This window comes from Pempheris klunzingeri, chromosome 1 (genome assembly GCF_042242105.1).
Source record: "Pempheris klunzingeri isolate RE-2024b chromosome 1, fPemKlu1.hap1, whole genome shotgun sequence".
Classification (NCBI taxonomy): domain Eukaryota; kingdom Metazoa; phylum Chordata; class Actinopteri; order Acropomatiformes; family Pempheridae; genus Pempheris; species Pempheris klunzingeri.
In genome coordinates this window covers 7,134,579-7,159,867 of record NC_092012.1, presented here as the reverse complement: position 1 = coordinate 7,159,867, position 25,289 = coordinate 7,134,579, and the positions used below count along the sequence as shown (strand labels likewise).

Genomic DNA, 25,289 nt, shown 5'->3' with positions numbered 1-25,289 from the left:
TTGCACCCTGCCAATGAAGGGCTTTTTATTGGGCTGAGATTGAGTGCAGCCAAGCAGGGCCTGGCTAGGGCTGAGGCTGGGGCCAGCCTCGCAGTCCCCCCCCCCCCCCTCCCCTCCCCTCCCTCACCCCTCCACCCCCTGACTGCACAGACCACTCCACATGCCTGTTCTGGTCTGGCCCTGTCGCCCAGAAGGAGATTACTTGTCTCTGCTGCCCTTAATTGCCGACAGCAGCTGAAAAGAGCCAGAGAGAGAGAGACATTGTAGAGAGAGGAGAGAGAACAGTGTTGGCTTGTTGAGCTGTTACTTGACAAGCTTGGACTCAAAGGTTTGTGTTCCTGCTGTCAAATCCTGGCTCTGCATTAGTTAGTTTTATTAAGATGGATGTTGTTTTCATCAAATGTTGATTGGAACTCGTGGTATTTTGGACTGTACTGAGAATCAATAGTACAGTATGTAGAACGCAGATGATATGTTGAGAAGGAAAAGCTGATGAAACCTCTGTGCACGTTCCTTTATTATAAGGATTTGTGGTGAGAGCAACAGGGCCACTGTGCCCTCTCCCTGTCCTCTAAGCCACTGTTATTTTTCATAGCCAAAGGCTTCCTTCCAGCAGCCTGTGCCCTGCCATCCCTTTTTACTTTTTCCAATGAACTTGTGAATTTCATATTATTACAGTTGGTTATTGTTGAATCCCCTCTGGCTCGAGCCCAGCAAATTAAATAGTGGGCAGTATATTGAATTGAAGAAGCTGTGAGGCTGTATGAATTTTTCACCTCCTTCTTTTCCTGTTAAGTATTTTGTATGTAGGTTGGTTCAGCTGGACTACAAGCCGCTGCCTCCCGAACCCCCACTTGTCCCGCTTCAGCACGTATTATACAAGCGTCACAGTATGTCAGTGGCCTGCAAATCAAACTATGCTTCTGTTTAAATTTTCTGGCCACATTCTCTGGCCAGAAGAACTGGTTAAACACCAATTATTGTCTGTAAGCAAAAAAGCAACTGCAAAATTACATTTCATGTAGCTACAAAATTTTAAGGGAATAACTGCACACTAGCTCTGAGTGGTGTCATTTAACTCTTAGCACCAAAGGCATTTACCAAAATATGACACTATTCTGTTCAGTGTAAATCTAAGTAGGTGGCTGAATTACACACACACAAATTTATCAGGGATTAAAACTAAAGCGAAAATGCACTTTTGTTATAAAGCATGACTGATGGATAGATTCTTCATGAATTGACATGCTGGCAAGGTTGAGGTGTGTTTGTATCTATTTTCTGAAAACAGTCTGGAAGCCAGCCATGCAGTAGATACACTTCTGTGTTGAACACGAGCCAATTGTCAGTGATGTTTATGAGCAAGCAGAAGCGGCGGAGTCCTTGTCTGACAATTGTCTGACTTCCACCTACAAGTAAATTGGCCTAAGGCAACCAACGAGTGATACGCAATTCACACTGAAGCATTTTAATGCACCTGTCACAAGAACTACCCTCCCATGTCAAACACATCGGTCCCTCCACCCAGAATGCCCCGGGGCTGTAACCTGGACCTTTCATACTAAGAAACCGGCACACTCAACGGCTCATATCTCTCTTAACTGAATTCAGTGCGATTGTCACCTTTAGTGTTTTCACGTAATCCCAATAAGAATTTCTTACTTTAGCACCTGTGTTTCTCAACAAGCTCAACTTTAATTGAATTGTTAAGAAGGTCCAATCTGACTGCATTGGATCCTTTCTGATGAATATGGAGGGTTTTAGCAAACCTCCTTGTCACACAACCACAATGTTACGTGCCCTTTTGATTAACATGGAATGGAAACAATTAGGGTGGGGGAGGTAGTGAGGCGAAGCAGCACATTCAACAGCTTTAAATGCTAATTAGCTAATGGAGGATGAAAGAACTGGCAACTGGCGGGGTTTCACATGAACACACTCTAACTCTGGGCTGCTGCTACGCCTGTTTCATCTGAATTTAGCACGACCACCACCATTTTGTTTCCCCGTCTACCTCAGATGATACAGCCATCTTGTGCAACGTGAGGTTTTTTTGTAATGATCTCAAATGAGGCTTAACTGTTTTTTTTTCCCATTGGTTGAATCAAATTGGCTCATCTTACCTTTTTTCTTTTTAATCATCACTTAATTGCACTTTTAATCACTATTCCTTTCTCGCTTCTTAGTTATGATACGTTTTCTTTTCCGAGCACTTCTTGTGAAACCAGTCTTAGAACATTAAAATATCATTATGGTCTTTGAAGTTCAGTTTAATTACTTTTGATGTGCTTTTTCTGTTTTTTCCGCAGGGATGCAGGTGTATCATTTATACACAAGCATAAACACTTTCCAGACATGGAATACGCAACATTGCCTGCTTTGTTAAGCTTTTAGTGCTTTTTTTCATTCAGACATAAGTGACTTTTACATTAATCTTCACATTAGTTTCACCATATACTTTTTAGAGAGTGAATTCTGCTGCCTGCCTTACTGCCGACATGCACAAGCACCAAATGACAGGACATTATGTTGGGACTTTAGTTTAATTCCCAATATGCTCACATGCTACATAAAGCTTTGTGCTGGATATTCATTTATGTAGCATTTGGCATGAATGAAGTTTGAAAATATGGAGAGAGTGGGTTGGTCTGATTATAACCGTGGGGGATCTGATATTAGAAGATATTGATCTCTCTACAACTTAAAATTGGCTTAAGCAGTGTTTCCTAGTTTATTGAACTGATGTGTGATTTTGCGCATAAGAAATGATGATTGATATGAAACGAGACGCACATTTCTCTCTCTCGGATAATAATGCACTTGTTTAACCAATTTACAACAGACTGCGTTACCGTTAAGTCCCTAGTAATTGCCATTCACACAAGACCAGGGGTCTGTAACTGTACTTCCAATCAAATCACAGGTAAATCATAGAATTATATGCGATTTGGGATAAATCTAACAATGAATGACACTGACTCGTAGTTCTTTCAAAGTAATCTCTCCACATAATGCTAAATCACTCTGGATTAAAGTGTCACTCTAAGTGCCTAGCATGGACATTTAAATGAAGACCCAATTAGGCTGCTCACCTTAGTAAGCTCTTTGAGAAGTGCTGCATGGTCTTAACAGCTAACAGAATCGATCTTTACATTGTAGGTGGAAATGAATGTCCCCTCTGGCTACTTGGTAAAAGAAGATGTACCTTCTACCTAATCTGATCGGTGTTTATTGCTACTGTGGGACATGAGTTCCTTCGTTGTTATGGACTGAAAAGGTATATCATGAATTAGGGTAGACAGTGATTGTCTGAGGTTATACATCTATAAAAACAGGTTACACCTTTATAGATTCTTTATTTCAAAAATAATGCTTTCCCGTGACAGCAGGGTCTCTTATGTTTCAGCACACATAATTCAAACAGGAGTGAGTACTGCATTTGTTGGGGACTACTTTCATTTGCGGATGAATACACATTTGGTGCACTGCTGAATATTTTTGGCAGCGGCATGGTGTGTGAGATTGACTCAAAATAGAACTCCAATCCTCATGTTCATCACAGTGAACAAAGATGTCACCCAATGCAACAGTGTGGCCTCATTTATGTGTTGTTAAAACGTCTCAAAGAGTTAATTGATTAGCAATAAATTGATCATTAATTTTGCAGTTGATGGACAAATTGATTAGTCGACTAATTGTTTCTGCCTTAAAGCTATATCAGGCATACAGTTGGAGGACAGTACTTGATTTTAAAGGTACCGTGTTGAGTTTTTGACCATTATTAGTGCTATTGATCAAGTTCCTTCAGAGTGGGTCCCCACATCAGCTTCTGTTTTTTTTTGCACATGTGCATGAAGACGTGCACATTCCCAAATGTAATCTTTTCATGGCATTTGATGATAAAACGAAAAGCATAGAACGCTGCCAGCCTTTTCCCATAACACTGTGGATTCACAACCTTCACCCTGTTTAACTCCTTCTAAATCACAGATAGTTTTGTTCAAGGGCTGTCTGGGGAATTTTCTAACTTGGAGAGGGCATACTTGACTGGGAGACCTAATTTAATTGGAATCAGTGTGTCATTTGGAAGGAGGAATCAAGGGGCTCTTTAAGTGTCCCCACCAACGTCTAACGACTTTGAGTGTTTACATATTTTATCACTCACCGGTGCGTTACACTCAAGTCGACATGGACTGTAATCTGAAATAAACATCTCTATCATCTCTCCCCAGTTTGTCAGGGACCATACAGATGGGTTGCCGACTCTGTTGATTTCCCTTAAAAGCCCCAAATTTGTCACAACCTTCAGTGCTCCTTTGAGGGAGATAGAGAGGCTGTGAATAAGAGGGGGGGAGGAGGGGAGAGGAAAAAGCATGCTGTCATGAAAAGCGCCGCTTCCTGGCTGGCTAGATGCAATCATGGGCACTATCTGATAGCGCCGGAGGAAATTGGATGAGCTGAGAGCCGTTGGCTGCCAGTGATGGGAAAGATGACTCCTTTGTCACTGTGTCAGTCAATTCCCTACTCTCACCTCAGAGACCAATCAATAACACAGGGAGAGAGAGGTTTTCTCTTGTCTCTCAGCCTCTGTACGCTGTGGGCTGCTGTCAATTATGTGCTGTAAAACACCTTCTCCTTCATAGGAATGTGATATGGCATGTTATGGTATGGTATACATAAATATGTCATGGATGTGGGTAAATGTGATGTACTTCTGTGGATTTAAAAGTATGCCTTTGATGAATTATGTGTTTGGAAGTTAGCATTTCTATGTGTAATAATTGAATGAATACATAAATATATGGTGTTAACTGTATTTGTGTGATTCAGCTCTGTCTGTTTGACAGTGTGAATACCCACAACACTGCATCTGAAAAAGACTTTTGGTGTCTTAGACGTTGGTGCTGGTTGTAATAAATTTAGTCTCATCATTACAGTTCGCAAGTGGTGCAACTGCTCTCATTAGCAACTGCATCATTAGTTGTGCAATTATAGCGCATAAGACCCAGAGAGACTCATAACTATCAGTTGCAGACATGCAGTATAACAGAGACGCTCAGTGAATGATGTATATCCAGGCATCAAAAGCTTTAACATATTCTGTGCACAATATGGCCATGCTAGCTCTGTGTAAAATGATGCTAAACTGTTCTTTTCTTCTTTCGCCCTCCACACTCCTGCAGTTCCCTGATACCTGTGAGGAGTCCGCTTCCCCATTTGTCTTCATCTGCACCAACCCCCAGGAGCTGCTGGTGAAATTCCCCATGAAAGGGAAGCACAAGATCTGTAAGTCCTACTTCTTTCATGTAAGGGGAAGTGAAGTGGATGAAATTAACCTGAGCCGACTAAGGTTGTTTTTTTCATTTCTTTATTCTTTATCAGCTTTCTCCTCTGCACTCGTGCACTCACTCCTATACATAAATGGACACTTAAAGGAGTGATAATGCTAGCCACAGCCTCTGAATACTCTATTTTCATTAATAAAACAAAATGACACATACATACACACACACACACAGCGCCACATTCACATGTACAGATCCTCTTTGAGAGCCATCTGTAAAGACTGGATTTTGCTGTCAGGTTGCCTGGGGGACAAGCCAGGCCTGGATGTGCAATGTTGTTGCTGTATTGTGTGATTTATAATGGGACTCAAACACATTTTCCCTCTGCTGCCATAGCTGCTGCTGCAAAATGATGTACCTGCAAGCTCTTTTGTTAATATTTCAAAAGCCTCTAAAGACTTGAGAGGATTGTTTATGCAGCTGTGCCTCTTTCAGATCTTTCCAGATCGATGGAGAGGGCTTTTTATGAAGCTCAAGGTAAAATCTTGCAGTGGGTGTGCCCTTTTTTCACTTCACTGAAATGGATATGATGACCCTTGTAAATGAGGAGCAGTTAGGGGTTTCAGAGGTTTAGCACAGACCTGAACAGTGACGAATGAAATGAATGCTTGTTAAATAGGTATCAGCAGGTATTGAAAAGTGTTGAATGTTGAATCTGATCACTGATGTAGAATGATTCAAGTCTGTAAATACTGTTAAGGTCTTGCCAAAATGTTGCACTTTGCTACAACACTAGATGCAGAGTGGGGGAAAAAAAATCAGGCTATTCATGTACTCCTGGGCTTTTATTTTCATTTTCACTTTTAAGTCGTCTTAAATTGTTTATTTCACTCTAGCTGGCATTAACATGGTTCTTGAATAAAAGGCTGAGCTTGATGAAAAATGCTGACGCATAGTTACAGACTTTTGACTGTTGCTGGCACAGACTGCCGTATGGAAGTCTGTACTTACTTTATTTAAACCTACAGTAGCGTGTGGTTATATGAATCATCAGCTTACTTCTGTTGGTGGATGAATAAACATGAAGTGGTTGAAGTCGCCATAAGTAAATTGTTAATCACTAAATGACTTTATTGTTCGTCTTCACAGTAGCTTTTTTCCACTTAAGTTGTGATAACTCCAAATTTTCTCCAAAGGTAAACGGGTGGTGTGTCCCAGACACTGAATTTAGCAGATTTGCTTTTTGAAAAATGATCAAAAGCCAAATGCTGTCTCAGACATAAGAGAAGCGCTTAAGTAAGCACTTACTCCGTAGTTTTATTTTGATTGCCTTGCTTTTATACCATCCATTAAGAAATCACACCAGCAGTATTTTCAAATAGGTTCCCTTTATTCTGGACCCATGGCATTTTTCATGTCATTGCCTGTTGAGAGATGTATTGTTGCAATACAGTCATCTGTCTTCCTTATTGTCCAACTGGCTTCCAGCTTTGCTCCAGCTCTGGCCTCACATGTGTAATTTGATATACTCAGCCATGCATACAGACGCCATCACCAACACCGCCGCTGATTTTCTGATGACTCTGACTATTAATGCGGCCCGGTTACTGCTTCTCTCACAGTTAATATCCTGAGATTAGCAACACAAAATTCACATGAAAGATCACTGATATGCCCCAAAATGGACACAGACATCCGTTGATAATTGTGTACACACTGCACTGGGTGGAGGACTTTGTGTAATTTACTTGTCCCATCGCATTATGTCTTAGTTCTGTGCAAATGTGCAGTATTGTGCGCATATGTACATGTTTTGCATGCTTTTTTCAAGTAGTGTGAATTGATCACAACATGCTCCCCGTTCTACACGTTAGGCTGCTTTTTGGATTGGTTTTTCCTGACCCACTGGACCACACAGCCCAGCGAGTCTTATTCTTTTGTCACCATCTAGCTTTTCACTATCTCACTCTCTTGCTCTCTCGCCCCCTCTTCCACCTCAATTCCCACTGCATCTCACGGGTCAAGGCATTGCCGCTCGTCTTACTCAGGGGAGCTTAGCACAAGTATTTTTTGCTCCCCCAGCAGCTTACATTGACAAGATCTGCTTGTCACTGACATTGCCAACCATCTCATGCCTCATCAGAATGAGCAAGAAAAGGCTGCAGTTCCCTGCTTTTTCATTTCTGTCAGGAGAACGAGATGCTTTATTACATAACATGGCCAATTGTTGGTTTTTTTTGCATTGTGTGGCTGCAGAGATTGATTCTTTCACTATGCCAACTCCACAGTCATGCTGTGGAAAATGTGAGTGGGAGCATAGATTAATGTTATTTGGTAACTAGCAGTGAAGAGCCTTGATATAACGGAATATCATGTCATCAAGTATTGACCACTTAAGTTTACCAGCAGAAACAAAGCTGCACAGGTATCCCTTTGAAGTCCCCTTTGTCATCACCAGTCAATAATAGCTGGAAATTCAGTCCTGCTTTTTATTCTTTATTTACTTATATCCGCATTACCTGTTACCTTGGCAACACCTACTCTTTCCGGGGTTCATTTAAAAAAAAAATTCATACAGTTCAAATGCTCACAGATAATTGCTATGATCTCCATCCATTAAGTGAGTGTGACATGTACATCAAACACAACAAATGACAGCAAAACTAAACGTCTAACATGTAAAACACTAAACTGAGCACTAATGTGTTGCTTTGCCAACCAGTGAGGAAAAATATCTTGGTCTAATTGCTTTGCTAGATGTTTGTTTTTCTTCACCCACCCCGTTTTGCTTTTGCTCGTCTGCTTTTTGTGCTTGGAAATTTGCAGCTGCTTAAGCTTTTGTATGAATAGGAACTGTTGTGATTTGTCTGACTTGTAAGCCCAACAAATGAGCTAAAAGCTGAGTGGTGCTGCAGTCTAGTGTGCTTTCTCTTGTTGGATCAGCAGTAGTACACTTTGCTTCACTGGAAGTACAGTAATATTACACATTACCGCCGCAATAGCTCATATTGCTTAGAAAGCAGATTGCGTATCGAACCATGAATGGATGGAAAAGCTAGCACATCCACATATGGATAGACATAATTGGATGCATTTCATAATTATCAAATAATGTGATGCTGCCTCTCACTCCAGCAACTTTTACAGTTGGTTTTGTTGACAATATGCTAGGTTATGCTAGTTGCTAACTCAGGTTGATCAGTCATTACCGTGTGGAGGAGTCTGTGACATTTAAAATGGCATACAGCCAAGGCTCACTCCCTGTAATAAGGCATGTCCATTATGGTTTATGGTCACATCCTGTGAACATTTGTATAACCGTGTGTGTGTGTGCTTCTGTGTAAGCTGAAGGTCAGTCTGGGTGTTGAAAGCAATTTGGCTCTCTGACACGATCCCACATTTTCTTTCTGTCCTCCTTATAGCTATCCTTCACTTCTCATGTTTTAAATAGCCTGACATCCTCTGTATTCTGTTGCTGTATACATACAGCTACAAAAGTGAGACACAAATCCCATACCACAATACCCAAGGCATTTTCTTCATGCAGTGTATGCTGCTCTAATACAAAATGCCAAACCAAACCTGCTTCTCTACAATTCACCGTTTTATATTTCTAAAGAATAGTTTTACATTTTAAGCTCTATTTCTAGTAAATGCGCCAAGCATCGCTACACAACATCAGCTGATCCGAATATATCCTCGATGAAATAAAATTAAGGCCATAAAAACTGATCAACAGAGAAAAAACAGGACCGTTCACAGTGGACAATTTGTTATATTAAAGCATGTAGGGATCCATGACTGAAAGCTCTGTACCCCAAGCTGAACATCAAACCAGTTGGAGACACGATGATTAGCCACCAAGCATGCTGAATTTTATAATTTGGACAAATCTGAACAAGAGCGTGTAGTTTGGAGCTCACTCTACTTAAATCAATTCAATATGTGATGGTGACTATTTTCACAGTCAGGTAGGTAGTTTGTTATTGACATAAGCCTCCTCCATCCCCTTTACACAGCACAGAGATGTGTATCTGTTTGTTGCAAAAAAGGACATTTATATATGTGTCTGGATTTAGGCTTAACCTTAGATCCAAGTATCTGTTTCAATGGCCAAATTACGAGTCATTATTTATCTCAACTTAAATTGTTAGACGTCAAGCTGGGACTGCTGTCGCTGAATGAGCCTGAAGCTGCTACCTGCTGTTCTGCAGAACAAAGTATTGGGTAACCTGAGAATTATGTTTGACCTTCCTATTACGATGCCTCCTAAGAATTAAAATCCTTTTGCCTCCAAGCATGAAAAGTGCGACCCAAAGTAATGTTCCAAGAGGGAATCAAATGCCTTGTGTAAGCCTTATTTAAAGAGCTGCTTCACCAGCAAGAAAGAAAATCTACAAATCTCTTGTACAAGCACTCGCATATTCAGCTGTAAAAAGTACTAAATTACTCAAAGGAGATCAACAGTTCAGGATCAGTCCATATTATTCAGAATGTGGCTGAAGCTGAAGGCATCATTATTCCATTGTGTGATGATTTGGCAGGATTCAAGGTAAAGCTGGCGATATGGCTAAAATGTTATCAAGATAAAAGACTTGAGAGTTTTGTCCAACATAATACCAAGCAGTACATTCACACTTGAGCTAAACCTGGAAATTAATCTTTTTAATCACATGCAGTAGTTCTCACAGAAAGTGCCAGAGGAAAAGAAATAACTGTTACCCATAATAGAAACAAAACAGAATGCCCTTTAACAGCTTCTACAGAAGAAAAGGTTATTGCCGGCACTTCACCCAGTTTGCTGCTGAATGTATAACTCTTGTGATATTACACGTGAATTCAGTGAGTGCTTTGTGAGTATAGGCTTATCTTTTTCTATAAAGATTAGTCACTCTGATGGCTCTCCAGCAGATACAAAAGAGCTCGCTTTTGCTGAGGTTTGATCTAACTACAGGGAAGGAAGTCATGGATATAATTGCTCAGATGAGAAATTTCAGCTCCAGCAGCAGGTCACGATGAGATCTTTTTTATCTCTGGTAGCGCAAGTCACTGATATATATAATCTCAACATCACTGAAGGCTGGAGTCATTTCAAAGGACCTTAAGGTCGACAAAGTGGTTCTCCTGCCTTAAAGCCTGAGGTGCCAACATCATTTTTTTCAAGTCCTTCAGACTGTTTATTGTTATGTGCAGCAGAATTCATTTATGATTTAAGAGCCACTCAAACGTTTTACATTATCGTTTTTTTTTTTATTGTGTGTATAATGATGTTTTATTGTCCCAAACAATTTTGGTCTCCCTGTATCATATTTCTCAAAAGTGCACATAAACATGTTAAATTGTTAAGCATGGATGGAAATATGTACTCTTGATATGTTAAATAACATTAGACATCATGATAAATGTAATGTTCTTCACTATTACTGACGAACACCAGCCATCTCGAGTTTGAGAAAAACAAATTGCTTAAAAGAAAATTGCGAGCATGCTGTTTAAGAGAACCATACCACTCTCACACGAGAGGACATTGTTTATTCCTTTTCTCTCATACAGTATATTTTATGCCTTCTTTTGTCAACATATTTTTGACGAACAATCGCAGTTCCTGCTGACCTTGATGACATACACATCTGCGTTTCCTGTCACTAATTCATAATAAAAGCCACCACATTTTTCACTAGATGAATGCTTTGGGAAATGTTGGGTTTTCATTTGCAGTAACTTAATACAGCTCTGATGCAGCGAAAGCAGAGTCAACAGCAAGCTGTGAGGCTGGTGTCAGTGAGACACAATTAATACAATAACACTGGATTATATGCATGCCTCATTTCCCTTGTGCATGTGCAAACCTGCAGGAATGGCAGACTCTACTACTGACAGTGAAAAATGCTATATAGAGTGGTAATTAGACAATGTAATTACATTGAACTGCAATTGCTGAAGCCATTGGCTGTCATTGATCAAAAAAGGGGTCTGAATTTTTAAAAAATCTGACAGATTATTCCTTTAATTACCATTCTACTGCTCAGTTTGTTTAAATGGCTCATTATGCTGTTTTCTGATGTTCATGGATAACACTGGGACTAGAATTTATTGTTTGTGTAACACTAACCAACGCAAACACATATATACAGCAGCCTGTTCACTAGTAGCTATTGTATGCTTGTCTTGTGATTTGTCTCCATGTGCGCTGTTAAAAATATAGGCCACTGAAATCAGTACAATACATGTTAAGCACCCTTATGGGAGTTACTTGGAGCTAAATAATCTATATTTACTTGTTTCTGTATAACAGCCATGTGCTAAGGGACTAGTGAGTATGTATCACAAATAAATGATTCCCTTTATTTGTTTGTTATGCATTCAACATCATATCCCCTGTACACATTGCACCTCCAGCTTTCCTTTCAATGTCATTTGCATTTTCCACGCATACATTATCGAGCTGTTGCAATATGTATGGCTTTTATCCCTCAGGTTGCTCCGCATATGGACATAACACAATATATTCCCAGTGAAAATATTGCAGTTGAATTTTGCTCCACTAACCATCAGCTGCACTGTTACCTTGTGATTACCTCTTTGTTTTACGTGTGAAATCACAGCACCATGGGAATCCAAAGAGAGAAAGCCAATTACCTAACAAATGTCCACCTTTTTCTCCTGAGGTGGTCATGATTTTTATTTTTTTCCCCTTTATTCCTCCCCTGCGCTCTTCCTCTGTCATCCACTGCTGGGAGACAGAAAGAGGTTAGAACGACGGAAGTCCTTTTTTTTTTTTTTTTGGTTATTTATTCATGGGTTTGGCATTTAATATTCATGCCTTTTTCAGGACTATCTGGGTGCAGAGGAGAATTTGCTGCCTCGGAGGCAGCCGCGGCCAAAAATCAGGTTTCAGCTCCAATGAGCCCAGAGGATGAAGGGAAGAGGGAGAGAGATAAATAGAGAGGGAGCGAGAGAGCGGGGTTTCATGTGCTCTCTAGTAAATGAGAGGCAGGCCTTGAAGGTGACAGGCTGTGTTTATTACTGATCTGTCAGCCGGTTAATGGGGAGAGGAGAGGAGAAGAGAAGAGAGAGGAGAGAGCTGAGCTGTTGAGTAGAGACCAGAGCACAGAGGCATGGGAGCAAGAAGCCCGAGGAGCCCCAAGCAATAAACTTTGCTAGACGTGCATGTCCTTACAGATTCAGTGACAACACTCCTGCATGCTGAATTGCATTCACTGGCAGCTAAATTATTATCTGTAGGAAAGAGGGTATTTTGCTTTATTATTATGAAAGTAGTATTATACAATGATCAAACATTAACTGAACTAACTGTGACCTATTGTTTACATACTGCACTGTCTTAAGGCAAATTACACATTCTGCATCCACATGGTGTGTAAATGTCATCATCAGCACATGTCTGGGAGGGTTTGTGCAGCCCAGAATTTATGACTGTTTGGACTGTGTATGTAATCCAACTTAATATAAGGGCTGCATGTAGGAGAATGTGCACTAGAGGGTTCAGAGATGTTTTGTTGGCTGTTTGTTTTATACTATTACCTATAATATAGTTGACTCAACCAACCAGCTTGCCTGATGCACCGGTCTACACAACGCGTTAGTTTTACGAGATTTAGGAGGTGTGCATCTCTCTGCAGGCCTTTTGGGACCAGCAGTTACCCATAGCATAGCACCCACCTATGCTCACAGAGGAGTTAACATGAACCTTCAGAAATGTATCAGAAAATTCTAGTTTAAACTGAATCGTGTCCACTGTTCATGTCCAAGTCCATTTTGGAATAAATTCAGCCATTTTCATGTCAAAGCAAAGAAAATAAATTCTCTTGTGGATCGTCCCGCAGTTTCATCTCAACAAGAGCTTTGGTAGAACAGAAGGCAGAAAGGCTATTGTGAGCGACTTAGTTGTCACCTTTGCCATGAAGGTTATGGTGTTATCAGGATATTTGACATATCGTGTAACACATTACAACAAGATTTGGTGAAGGAGCAAGTGATTGGCGCAGATAAGGATCCATGGGCTTATCTAGGATTTTCTTAAAGGGTGTCTTAACGTTGCAAGATACACTGGACTGAACATTTTTGCTGTATCCTTATGTAGAAAAATCTGGCATAAAGCACTGTATGCAGTGATTATGTGATGATTGTGTCTTTTGATGTAGAGCAGGGTGCAGATGCAGATTTAAAAAATGTCTATACATTTTACATGATTGAATTTTCTTTAGAATTGTGTAGCCTTGGCAGAGACATGCTTTGAATAAGAGCTTTGTACTATTCACACCCAGAGGTTTTATCAGCTGCCCTTGATAATGAAACCTCTTGGTTTTCCGTCTCAGCAAAGGGTGAAAAGCCTGTGTGAAAATCGCTCTTTGTTGTAGCAATAGATTTGTCTTTCCTTATCTTAGCTGAGTATTGTTGCCTTTATCAGTCACCATTACCTAACCCATAGCAATCGGTGCTTGACAGTCCAGCGCTGTCTTTGGTGTCACATTTACTGCATGATTGGCATTGTTATTTCATGTAATGTAGGCTAACTATCTTTTTTAATCTGTGAAGAAAAAAGTAATCATTTGATTAAAATGTACGTGGCACAGAGCTTCAAATATACTGCAGATGTTTGAGAAGCTTACTGTGTCCTTTTTTGAGATATTGATGCTTCTTTATTGTTGCACAATGCAGCTCCGATGGTGCCTGAGGGGTTTATACTCCTGAGGTTGAATTGATTCAGTCTTCAGGAATATAAAATGGATGAAAGTGTAGCAAGGGGAGTAATGCCTGTTTCATGCACTCAGCACAGTGGATTTCAAAACATCCCTTTGGAACCAAATTATTTCCACAGTACAAGTGGTCTTTGCTGTTTTTTATTGGGAGAAAAGAAAGTAAAAACCTTTTTTTTTTCACATGCAGGCTTCCGCCATCGTAAGTAGTTTTCATTCTTACCTTAGGCTTATAACATACTCAGCTAATCATTCATTCTCAGTCCACCCAGATCCAGGATTTAAACATACGGCTGCTTATTTCCCCCCAAAGCAGCCAAAGCACAGCAGTTTCTTATGTGGTCTTGCATTCTTTCTTTATAAGGGTCAGTCAATGGATACACACAAGAGCAGTTTATGTACATAAACTGCTCTTACTGGCTTCAGTTCATCACGCTGCCTTTTATATGTGGAATGTCAGAGTTGTTCATCTTTCTACTAAGTGTTTATGTTATAGTATATATTTATAGTTTCTGTTCTGCTTTTTTGGGTGGCTGCATTATAATGTGTAGCTGTCTAACACAGATTACGTATGTGAAAATAACTGAAAAAGCAGATTTGAACACATTTTTACTGGACTATGTTTTCCGTCATCAGTTTTCATTCTCACATTTCCTTTTGTTGTCTATACCATGTCCATCTTTTCTCTCCCTCGTCTTTGTCTCTGTCCTAAGCCTGTCGGGGTAATCAATCTGGGTCAGTCCTGAGAAGGGGGATGCAGACAGATGTGCTTTGCAATGTGATCGATGTCCTTGATTAGTGAGAGATTACTCCTGTGTGTGTGTGTGTGTGTTCGACTGAGTGGGAGAGGTCTGGCATTAGCATGAATGCAGTTGGCTTGCTGCCTTGATTTTGTTAATTTGTCAGGTTAGGAATTGAGGATCAATAGGCGGATTATTTGCACAGTTCAAGTATCTGACGGAGGTGAGGATGTTAAACTAGATACGGCTAATGAGTCACTTAAGTTGGTTAAAAAGTGTCAATGGATGTTTTTCAATGTGAATTTCACACAAATAACAAGTGTGTTTGACGAATGCTGCACCCATAACGATATTTTAGAGTTAAAAAAAAATCTGCCAATATTTTTTTCATATAAATACTTTGATATGGATTTCTTAATTTATTTATATATTTTTTTGAAAAATGTTATCCATAATACATATGTGTTGTGTATATGATACAAAAGAAATGCAAGAAATACGCAGCATTTAAAACCTAAACTCATTGGAGCTCTCTGATGGTCAAACGATGTGATGACATCATTGTTTCTAAATCACCTAAAACGTGCCTTTTACATTTTTGCACTTAAATTTTTTGTTACTTTACTGACTTACATGCACAGATGCCAATTAGAGCTGAATCAATTCGTCAATTAGTTAATCGATTAGTCAATCAACAGAAATAGCAACTATTCATACAATCAATTCAGCGATTTAGTCATTTTTCAAGCAAAAATACTAAAGATTCTCTGGTTGCAGCCTTTAAAATGTTTTTCATTGTATAATGTGATCGTAAGTTTTAAATATCGTTTAGACTGTGTTTCTGATATTTTAGTAAACTATTAATTACTTGCGAAACAAATTTCGTTGCAGCCCTGAGACGATTCATGTCTGCGATGAGCTAAAATCAGCTTGTGTATTGTCATCGGTTCCTTGTATCTATTTATCTTTTTAGTTTGACAAAATAAATAAATTGGTCTATTTTTTGCAGGTCTAAAAGTCAAGAATTTAAAAATCAAGAATTTATGCTAATGCAATGGACATGTAATATGTTTCATATCTAATGTGCTCTGCAGCACTTTGTAGCTGTCAAAAGTAATTTTGTTGAAAATGGTGTTTAATTTGGGCACTCTTAAAGAAAACTGCGACATTACCTAATAACGTTGAGTGACATGTAAAAAACAAAGATGTATTAGTATAAACATTGACACACTGCCACCATAAGGCCATCAACATTTCTTTCAAAACACATCTTAACCAATGTAATCACCTCACTGCACTTGTGAGAAAGATCAACAGTGGTAATTCCCCGCAGAGGAGGCTGTCAGCTTTCCATCAGCTGTCAGTGTTTTCACTTTGCCTGTTTTCAAAAGAGCATTTGATTCTTGTAGTTTTCCTCTCCCTCTGAAAAGAAGCAGACAGATGTAATAGCCATTAGCCTCGGGGAGAGACAGCACAGATGTGTCAACAAGGCTTGACTTTTACAGTCCAAGTGAAGTCTGAGCAAACAGTGGCTGTGTAGAGCCCTGTGTGTTTGAGCAGTGATCCTGGGACACGGTCGCACGGCGTTGCCCCGGGACTCCAAACAGACCGTGACTCTAGTTCTCATTACAAGAGTGGGTCAGACCACCCCAATACGGAAAATAAATAATGCAGGGGAAAGCCTGAGTGCTGCCACCTCACTGACAACATCCACACAACCTTATCCTTCATGAATAAGTGGTTCAGCCTTTTATATACTCCCACTGCAAGCTGTATTTTTACACTATTAGTATTTTACCAGTTTTGAGCAAAAAGGTGCGTCAGACAGGGAGGCAACTAACCTTCAGTTCATTTGTCTAATATTGCTAAGTCTCTAAAATGTCACAAAATATTAAAAAGATACTTGGCACAATTTCTTAAAGCTGTAGTTGATGTTCTCAAGATAACAGAATAAAACTCCCAAAAATTCAGGTTACTATCACATATGATAAATAAGTTAGAAACCACAGGCATTTACTTTTTTGCCATTTTTGCAAGGGACAAATTGCTTAAATGATGACTAGATCAACATTGTTGCCAATTAATTTTTGGTCAATCAATTAATTGTTTTAAGCTGTACTGTCAGTCTGTGTATATAATTTTAAATCCGCTCATTTTCCCCTTTCATACTTTCTCATGGCCCCCACAAAAAAACCTAGAAAAATCCAATTCATTATCTTAATTTGATCTCAGTTTCCTGTAGCAGTCGCAATAGAAAGTCCAAGATGAAAGAGTTTAAATTCTAATTAAGCTGTAATGGCAGCAGCAAGTTGATATTTTTCCTCCCTGTACATTTCTCCCCAGTCAACCCTCTCCCTCCCTCTATGTTTAGCTTGATCTCTTCAAATTTATTTCCTACTTTGTAACCAGAGGCAAGAGCCCTTGACTTGCTGCCCCCACAGCCGCAGCCAAGGCAGCCATTTAAGTTGTGATTAAAAATTAATGGTTGAGTGAGAGGAAGCAGAGAGCGAACAGGGGAGGGCAGGGGCAGAAAGAGACAAAGCTTGAGCATGAGGATAGACTTTGGAGAGGGGAGCAAGCCCAAGCAGCAGCTGCTCCCTGATAGAGGGTTGGAAGTTCTTCTCACAACTCCACTGTGTTTAACTGCTCTGCTCACGCCCCCCCATGAATATTGCATTACTGCACTATAGGGCTCGTTGTCTTACCCCCACTGAGTGGTGAGCAGAGTTGCAACCACAGTGCCAAAGCATCCAAGTAAAGCCTGCCCTCACTGTGAGAGGGGGGCGTGTACATTTAGGCAGACACACCACACAAACCAGACCAGCATTCACACTACATAGTTCCCAGACCAATTCAAAGAGGACCCCTGTTTCATTGCATGACACATGCAATTATAGTAAGAATAGCCACAGAAAACTGAATAAGTTTTGCTGGCATTTACAAATATTGTTGCTGTTTTTTAACTTTTGATTTCTGAAGCTGTTAAAAGGACTAATTTTCTAGTCTTGTTAGGAAACAATTTACAGTTACCAAGCAGAAAAGGGCATGGCTTGTTTCATTAATGCACACATGCATGGCCACATTTGTTGTGAAGGGTTACATTTTAATAAATGGCTCTCTGTTCAAAGACAATGCTTTCTAAGGTAGGCCAGTGGAATAATGGGCAATCAGTTTGAGCCATGCCTAGTCAACTTGGTGCATCACTCTGACTTTATCGCTATTTCTCTTAAAAGCTAAACAGAAATACCACGGGATCACATAAGGTCCTGACCTTGACTTTACCAGATGATGAGTAGTGGCACTTACATCACGGCCTGACCTTTTCTTCCTTCTGGCTCTTTCTCTATACCCACAGATGCATGCACTCATTTTAGTACTGCTAATGTTATCCCCCTGTAGTCTAGCTCATTCAGGATTCAGGGTCTGATTTTTGAAGTTTTGGCCTTCATTCATACCATTTGTGGCAATAATTTACTCGCTAATGTCATAACTTTGATCCAGGGATATAGTAATGCCTGTAACCCAATAAAACAAGCAACATATGAAAGATATAAGATTTTTTACAAATCGCCTATTTAACCCAATAATCTTAATAGAATAGTTTGACATTTTGGGAAATACGTTTACTCGCTTTATTGCAGAGAATTAGATTAAACAATCAATTCAACTCTCCTGTCTATTTACTAATTATGGAGATAGTGCCAGGAGTCGATTAGCTTAGTTTAGCATATAGATGCGAAGCCGCATGAATCAGGCCGGGCTGTCTCCAAAATCAGTTCTGCCATTCACTACTTAACACGAATCATGCTCATTGAATTTGTGCACAAAACAAATTGCAAAAACAGTCAGACTAGCTGCTACCCTCTGCTTCCAGCCTTTATGCTAAGCTAAGCAATCAGCTCCCATTTCTGAGCTAGTAGTTAACCTACTTACTTAAGAGTGATATTGATCTTCTCATGTACCTAACACATCAAAAAAGTGAGTTACATGTAGTTAAGAAAATGTCAAACTATTCTTTTTAGATGTGAAACTGAAAGTAAACACACATGAAATATTAGTTGTATTTGTTTTGCGCACCATAACAGTGTGTGCACACAATTGCGGTAGTGCAATAAGCTATGAGAGTTTGGGTATGAAGTTCACCTTCACTTTCAGTTGAGCTGTCTTACAACTTTCACAGAGTTGTCTTATTGCTTCAGGATTGCCTCATTCACCCCTTTGCAAACCTGTCTGAGTGACCAAATTTACAGAGACTTACCTGTCTGGAAATTACAATCCAGTCTATCTTAGTGCAATGTCTTTGATATAAACCCTTTTCTCCAGCCATTGTAGAGATAGATCCATTATCCATAGAAAAAGAATGGCATGACTGCCCCGAAAGGTCTCGATTAGAACCATTGAGTGAAGCTGCAATACCATGTTAATGGCAGTTTGTCATCAAAAAGCTTACAAACCTATTAAACCTGTAATTAAGGTTCTTGTGAGTACTGATAAGTAATCAAATAATTTGTGAATTGGTCTGATTGTCGCTCACTAAAGAAGTTTGACTGCCTTCATTTCCTGTGCAATGATTTATCATGTAGGAATTTGTCATATGTTCTTGGAGAATATAGATGTAGTAAAGTTTTTCAAATGGAGGCTTTTTTTTCATGGTCTATAATAACATTTTAGCCACAGGAAAAGCCACCATTTAATTACTTATTGTGCAGTATGTTTTTAAAACTAACAACAAGCTTCTTACATATCACTTGCATTTTAATCTTAAGTTTTCTGCTACATTAAGGCTAAGATGTAAACTATGAAATTTAGTATTATTGCCTGCAGGAGTGAAGAAAAAGGCAATAATATGACATTGAATTTGAGTTTAAAAATTAGTTTAAACTTCGAGGCTGAGTCGCAGAGTCCAGCTAGATTAAATTCTCCAATGATGCCAGAAAATTAATGTTGATTCTTCACAATATACCAATACAGTAGGACAGAAATTGAAAATGTAGTCTTGGTGGTCTGTGTAATTTAACTGTAAACACTGGAGCTTTCCGTGTCAGAAAAAGGGCACTGTACAGAGACCATAATCTCCTGAACATTTAGGCATGGCCATGATAGAAATGGATGTCATCTAAGAATGTCAAGTTTAAGGTATAATCAGATTTATGATATGCTCTCCACCTCCTCCTCATCACCCACCTCCTTGTTGCCACACTCTGTTCCTTCCGTTCTTTCCATGCTTCTTACATAATTTGTTAATTCTGTCCTATTTCCTCTGCTGCTGCCATCACTGTACTTGCTTTAGGTCTTATTTGCAATGCTAATGAGGCAAGGCAGCAAGTAATGGTTTGTAGGGGAAAGAAGCTGCCTGCAATGATGGTGATATGGTAATATGGTTCACCGTGGCATACGGACAATTCTCTTGGAGACTAACTACATCTTTGCATGTGTGATGTCACTATAGTAGATTCTGCTAAATGTCAAGAGCACTGAACAAAAAAGAAATCGGCAGAACTACAATAGTACATGGTTTGATCATTCAATAATCAAGTTTAGGAGCTTTGAATTTCCATCCTGACATTTCTGGGAAGAAACAAAGTGTGAGCTGTTCCTTCAAGCTTGCTCTCGCCCTTCTTTTTCCCACCACTGTAGTGGACCAGATGGTTCTTGATTAAGGCAACAAGCATTACTTGATTTCAACCCATGTCACCATCAGGCAGCTTTCAGGAGGCAGCTCCCCCACTTATCTCCCTACTGTCCATGTGATTGAAATTACAGTCACGCCAATAGCAAAGGCAAGTAAATGGATTATTGAGCAACTGTAAGTGGCTCACTCTACAGAGCTGCCTGTGTGGGCTTGCTGGCCAGACACACAAAAAAATCTAACAATAGCAATATACTGCAGCTCTCAGATGAGTGCAAGGGGTATGTCATTTATTGTTTTACAAATGTATCATTTTAATGGAAAGGATTTCAAACCATTCTGTTTACAGATGGTTTTTTTGCCAGCCTTGTCTATTTAAACGATATTTTAAACACAAGCATACACATAGGCTTTACTGTACTTTTTGAATCATTGTGCTCACAACAAATCATGATGTGCCAATAAAATATTGCAGACTTGGTAGACACTAAGTAGTAACACAAAAACTCTACTTTCAACAGAAGTGTCTCTCATTTATCTGCAAATACACACTTCATGCTATCAAAATAATTAGAAAGATGCTATAATCACATAAAAATTCTGTACACGGTAGCGTTAAGAATGGGTATACATCTTTTATGTATCACTGTATCTCCTACATATCTACATTTTGTTTTTATGTCTGATTCTCCAAGTATAGCAGTTTACCACTTTAAACTAGGAATGCACAGGGTTGTAAAATGTAAAATATGCCACCGATATTGCAGATATTGCGGATATTTAGTCACAAATGTATAACATTACATCATCAGCATACTGTGCAAGCTTTTGATATGTGCTATTGATTATAAGCCCCTGTATTTTCTCCTGTATTGCCAAAGGATGTACATAAACAGCAAAAAGGGTTGGTGACAAAGACCTTCCCTAATTTGGTGATTGTCTTTCCAAAATATGAATTTATTTAATTCTGGCAGTAGGGGCTGACTTTATTCCTGATGATGCTATTCACTGAGTTTTCAGGAAATCGAAACCATTTTAATAAAAAGATCAGATATTTCTAATACAATCAAAAGCATTCTTTGTGTTAAAACGGGCAAGTAGAGCATTTGATTAATGATTCATACATATGAAGAGAACATGTAAAATTATATTTGGTACCCTCTTACAGTAGTTTGCTCATTATGAATAAGGTGTCAATTAAAAGAATCTAGATTGAAGGAATCTAGTCTTCAGTCATAGTAGATGCACACCATTTATCCTGGCTTAGAGCACACTTTCTTCATAGAAGAATTTTTGCCCTTTTTTGTTAAAACGGTAAAAAAGACATTTTCTCCTGTGTCCAATTAATTAGGAATTAATGAGTAACAGTTTCAGATCATCTCAGAAGACCTTATTGTACCCAGCTGGTCGACAGTCCCTGGTGTTTTATTATTGCTTTAATTTATTCACAGCACTGTCTTGTGTGTCTTTTGTACTTTGTAATGTCTATTTTGATTTTCAACAACTGATATTCATCAATTAGCAGAGAAGCAGTCCTACACCCTGCAGAGACTCCATTTTGGCAGACTGAAAAGTCTTCTTCTGTCTGTTGATCTGACCAAACAGTTTCTCAATCCACTCTGTTATTTATCCTTTGCTTGTAGTCCAGCGCTTAAAGGAAAAGATGGAATGAAGTGGATGGAGTGAATGGGTTGTTTGAGTTGGATGAACTAGAACTTCTATGGAGCGGAGCCGGGAGACAGAGGTGAAAAGAGAAGGGAGGGTACGAGTGTGTATGTTTGTTTTTTGTGGTAGCTAGTTGGATCAGTCTGAATTGTGTGTGTGTGTGTGCATTTATTTTGTGCATGACGAATTAAGGTTGCCCGTTTGTTAAAGAATACCACAATATAAAAACATACTGGTTTAACTGGCACATGGCTGTATTTCCCTTTGAGCATTTTTTGACTTGCTAAGATTCATCTGCATCAGATTTGCTCCATCCACCACAGAAAACTCGTGTTTGATTGGTTGTTTTTGTCTCCTGTAGGGTGTCCACCTGGTATCCTTTATTATATATTTATTTATTATATACTGTCATGATTTTTTAAAAATATGTTTAAATAATGGAATGAAATAATGTTTCAGTGATTTGAAGGTGCATACAATTCGTTAAGAGCTAAAAAATGAATATGAAGTACACTTGAGTTACTCAGTAAGAAGAGATGGTTATAGTTGTCACCATTGTGCACCAGGGACAGTGTGTTCATGAAGGCTGTAAGATGGAAGTGCTGAGGTTACCCTTGTGGGCCATATGTGCTGTCTGAGTAAACAACACACAAACCTGTCAGATGTGAAATGTAGATTATGAGAATATGCTTTACTCTTTGTTTTACTGTTGCAAGATAAACGTCAAAGAATGCACAACACTATGTGCAGAGAATATTTCTACTTCATGGCCCGAGACATAATTCTTCGCTTCACTAATTCAAGAATATTATGCAGGATGAAGACGCTCTGAGAATTGTAGAAGGCAGCAAATTGTGAAGGGACTAGAGGAGCCTCAAAAGAAAATCACTCCAGTAATTTGACTTTCTGTCCTATGAAGTCAACATGCTTGAGATCCATGAATTTTAATAACTTTATGAATTGTATTTGAACAGGTCAATAATTTATCTATTCACTGATAAAATAATTTTACTTTTTGTTGTGGTTGTGGCACAAGTGTATATAATTTAGCATACTGGCCATTAATTTAGTGTTTGGTTCTTTGGTATTGGCATACCTTCCTCCCTTCTTTGCAACCGTTTCAGAGAAGCCAGGTTTCCATCCAAATGTTGTGCAAATTTTAACCACATACACGCAAAATCAGCAGAAGAATATGCAAATTAATACATTTTTCATCCATTTCTGCCATGCGTTTATTAGAAATTAAAATTAACAGTTGGTGGCAGTGATTCTACAGTCAGGTGCCATTAACCCCCCACAGAAGTCGAGGGCACAACAATATGACGGAATTAAAAGAGCGCCACGGGCAGGACGCCATGTTCTACTTCACTGGAAGTCTACCATAGCTCCCCATCACTCAGTGGCTCAGTGATATCATGTCGAAACTTAGAGAAGATTGAAAATTCAGTGAGGTAATAATTCTGATAAGTTTTGCAATACTATTTTTTCCACCTGTGTAATGGGCATATTCAGTTTGCACATAAAGACAGTGAGATAGAAACGCATATTACGGAATATGTATGGTACTCCCTGAACTTATACGTGGAGGCTTTAAAATATGAGTTGATCGAGAAAAAAGTTATTGCCAACTGTTTTAAAGCAATCTTTCAAACAAAAATGCCAAACGTGATGGTCCCAAATTCTCAAATGTGACAATTACTGTTCTTGGTCCTACATCATAACTTATTGAATGTTTTGGATTGTTGGTTAGAGAAAACAGGACATTTGATGATGTTGCATTGGCCTTTTCAAGGCTGGTTTAAAATATGTACAAAAATATAAGTGGTCCACTGATTTATGTTGTATTCAGCAATTTAAAAAGAGATTCTAGTCTTTTTAAGTTGTATTCATGTTGGCTCCACATGATGTGTTTTCCAGTAGCATGACAACACAGCTATATTCAAAACACTGCCAAAAGCACATTAGACAATTGGTGCAAAGGTCAAAGGCAGTTTGTCTCAGCATTATTTAAAACCATAACCAGTCCAGAACCGCTGATCAGACTCAGAAAATCTGTCTGACCCTGAGGTCAGGTTCTTTAAGCAGGCTTACAGAGTTAACCAGCTGTCTAACATATTCTCTGTTTTTTTCTCCACTATTTTTAAAATGCTAAGCAACAAGAGAGAAACTTAAAATCAGTAGTGACAATTCAAGCATAATAAAGGCATTTTTACCACATTCATCGAGCAGCTTAACAGCAGTGACTGGCCACTTAGCATTAGTCTTTTTTTCAGCACAGATTTGATTGTGAAATTGGTGTGTTTGAGTAGCATGCCACTTGAAAAGCCTTTTCACATGAGATTGCCTGCTCCCCATGGGGCTGCCTACTAGAGCTTCAGCAAACAGACACAGAAATGAGAAAATTAAAAGGTAGAGGACCATCTATTCTAGCCTTTAGAATGGTGTGTCCAATTGCACTTGTATACACATAAATGAAATTAAACAAAGGTACAACCAATATAGTATTAACGGCCATTATGCGGTTGAACATTTATTAATTAGTTAGTTAGCCTGTAATTAATCTTTCATACTTGGGCTGCAACTAACAATAATTTCTGTTATTGATAAATCTGCATATTCTTTTCTTGATTAATTATCTGCCCATTGCGATATCCCAGAGCCCAAAGTGCATTCATCAAATGACTCAATTTGTCCAACAGTCCAAAACCCCAAAATATTCAATTTGCATTAATGTAAGATGAAGAAAAGCAGCAAATTCTGAAATCCATGAACATAGAGCAATCATTTTTTGGCATTTGGCTCAAAATGCTAACCAATTAGCAAAATGCAAACTCATTTTCTGGCGATTAGTTCATTGATTCATCAACTGATTGTTGCAGCTTTGCTACATTCACTTCTGCTGGGTGGTACAGTATCAATCACAACCAATAATCTTTATATTGCTTGAGGATAATGGAGGCAAATATGCCTGCCAGACAAGGAAAGATGGAGAGATCTGACACTTGAATTGACTCTTAGAGGAAACAAAGGCAGTGTGGTCTCTTAAGCTTATACCAGTAAAGATGGAAGTAATAGTGACTTCTTCCTCTCGCCTCAGCTCGCTCTGCAGCTTTGCACCGTATGAGCTCTTAAGTCTTTATCTAACTCTGTCTCTCTCTGCCTCACACAACCCTCTTCACACGTTACCTGAGAGCATCCGAGGTTTGAGAAAAGGACACATCTATATACACAGACACAAAAGGTATATACG

At 39.1% G+C, this 25,289-nt stretch overlaps 1 protein-coding gene across 2 annotated transcripts in view; it reads left to right on the top strand.

The window, feature by feature from the left end:
- Positions 1 to 25,289, top strand: part of trip4 (thyroid hormone receptor interactor 4) — a 65,875-nt gene that overhangs the window by 20,403 nt on the left and 20,183 nt on the right. For both annotated transcript variants that reach the window (XM_070830006.1, XM_070829997.1), the window contains exon 12: positions 5,184 to 5,286. In XM_070830006.1, the coding sequence (XP_070686107.1) occupies positions 5,184 to 5,286 (103 nt within the window). The remainder of the gene's footprint in view (positions 1 to 5,183; positions 5,287 to 25,289) is intronic.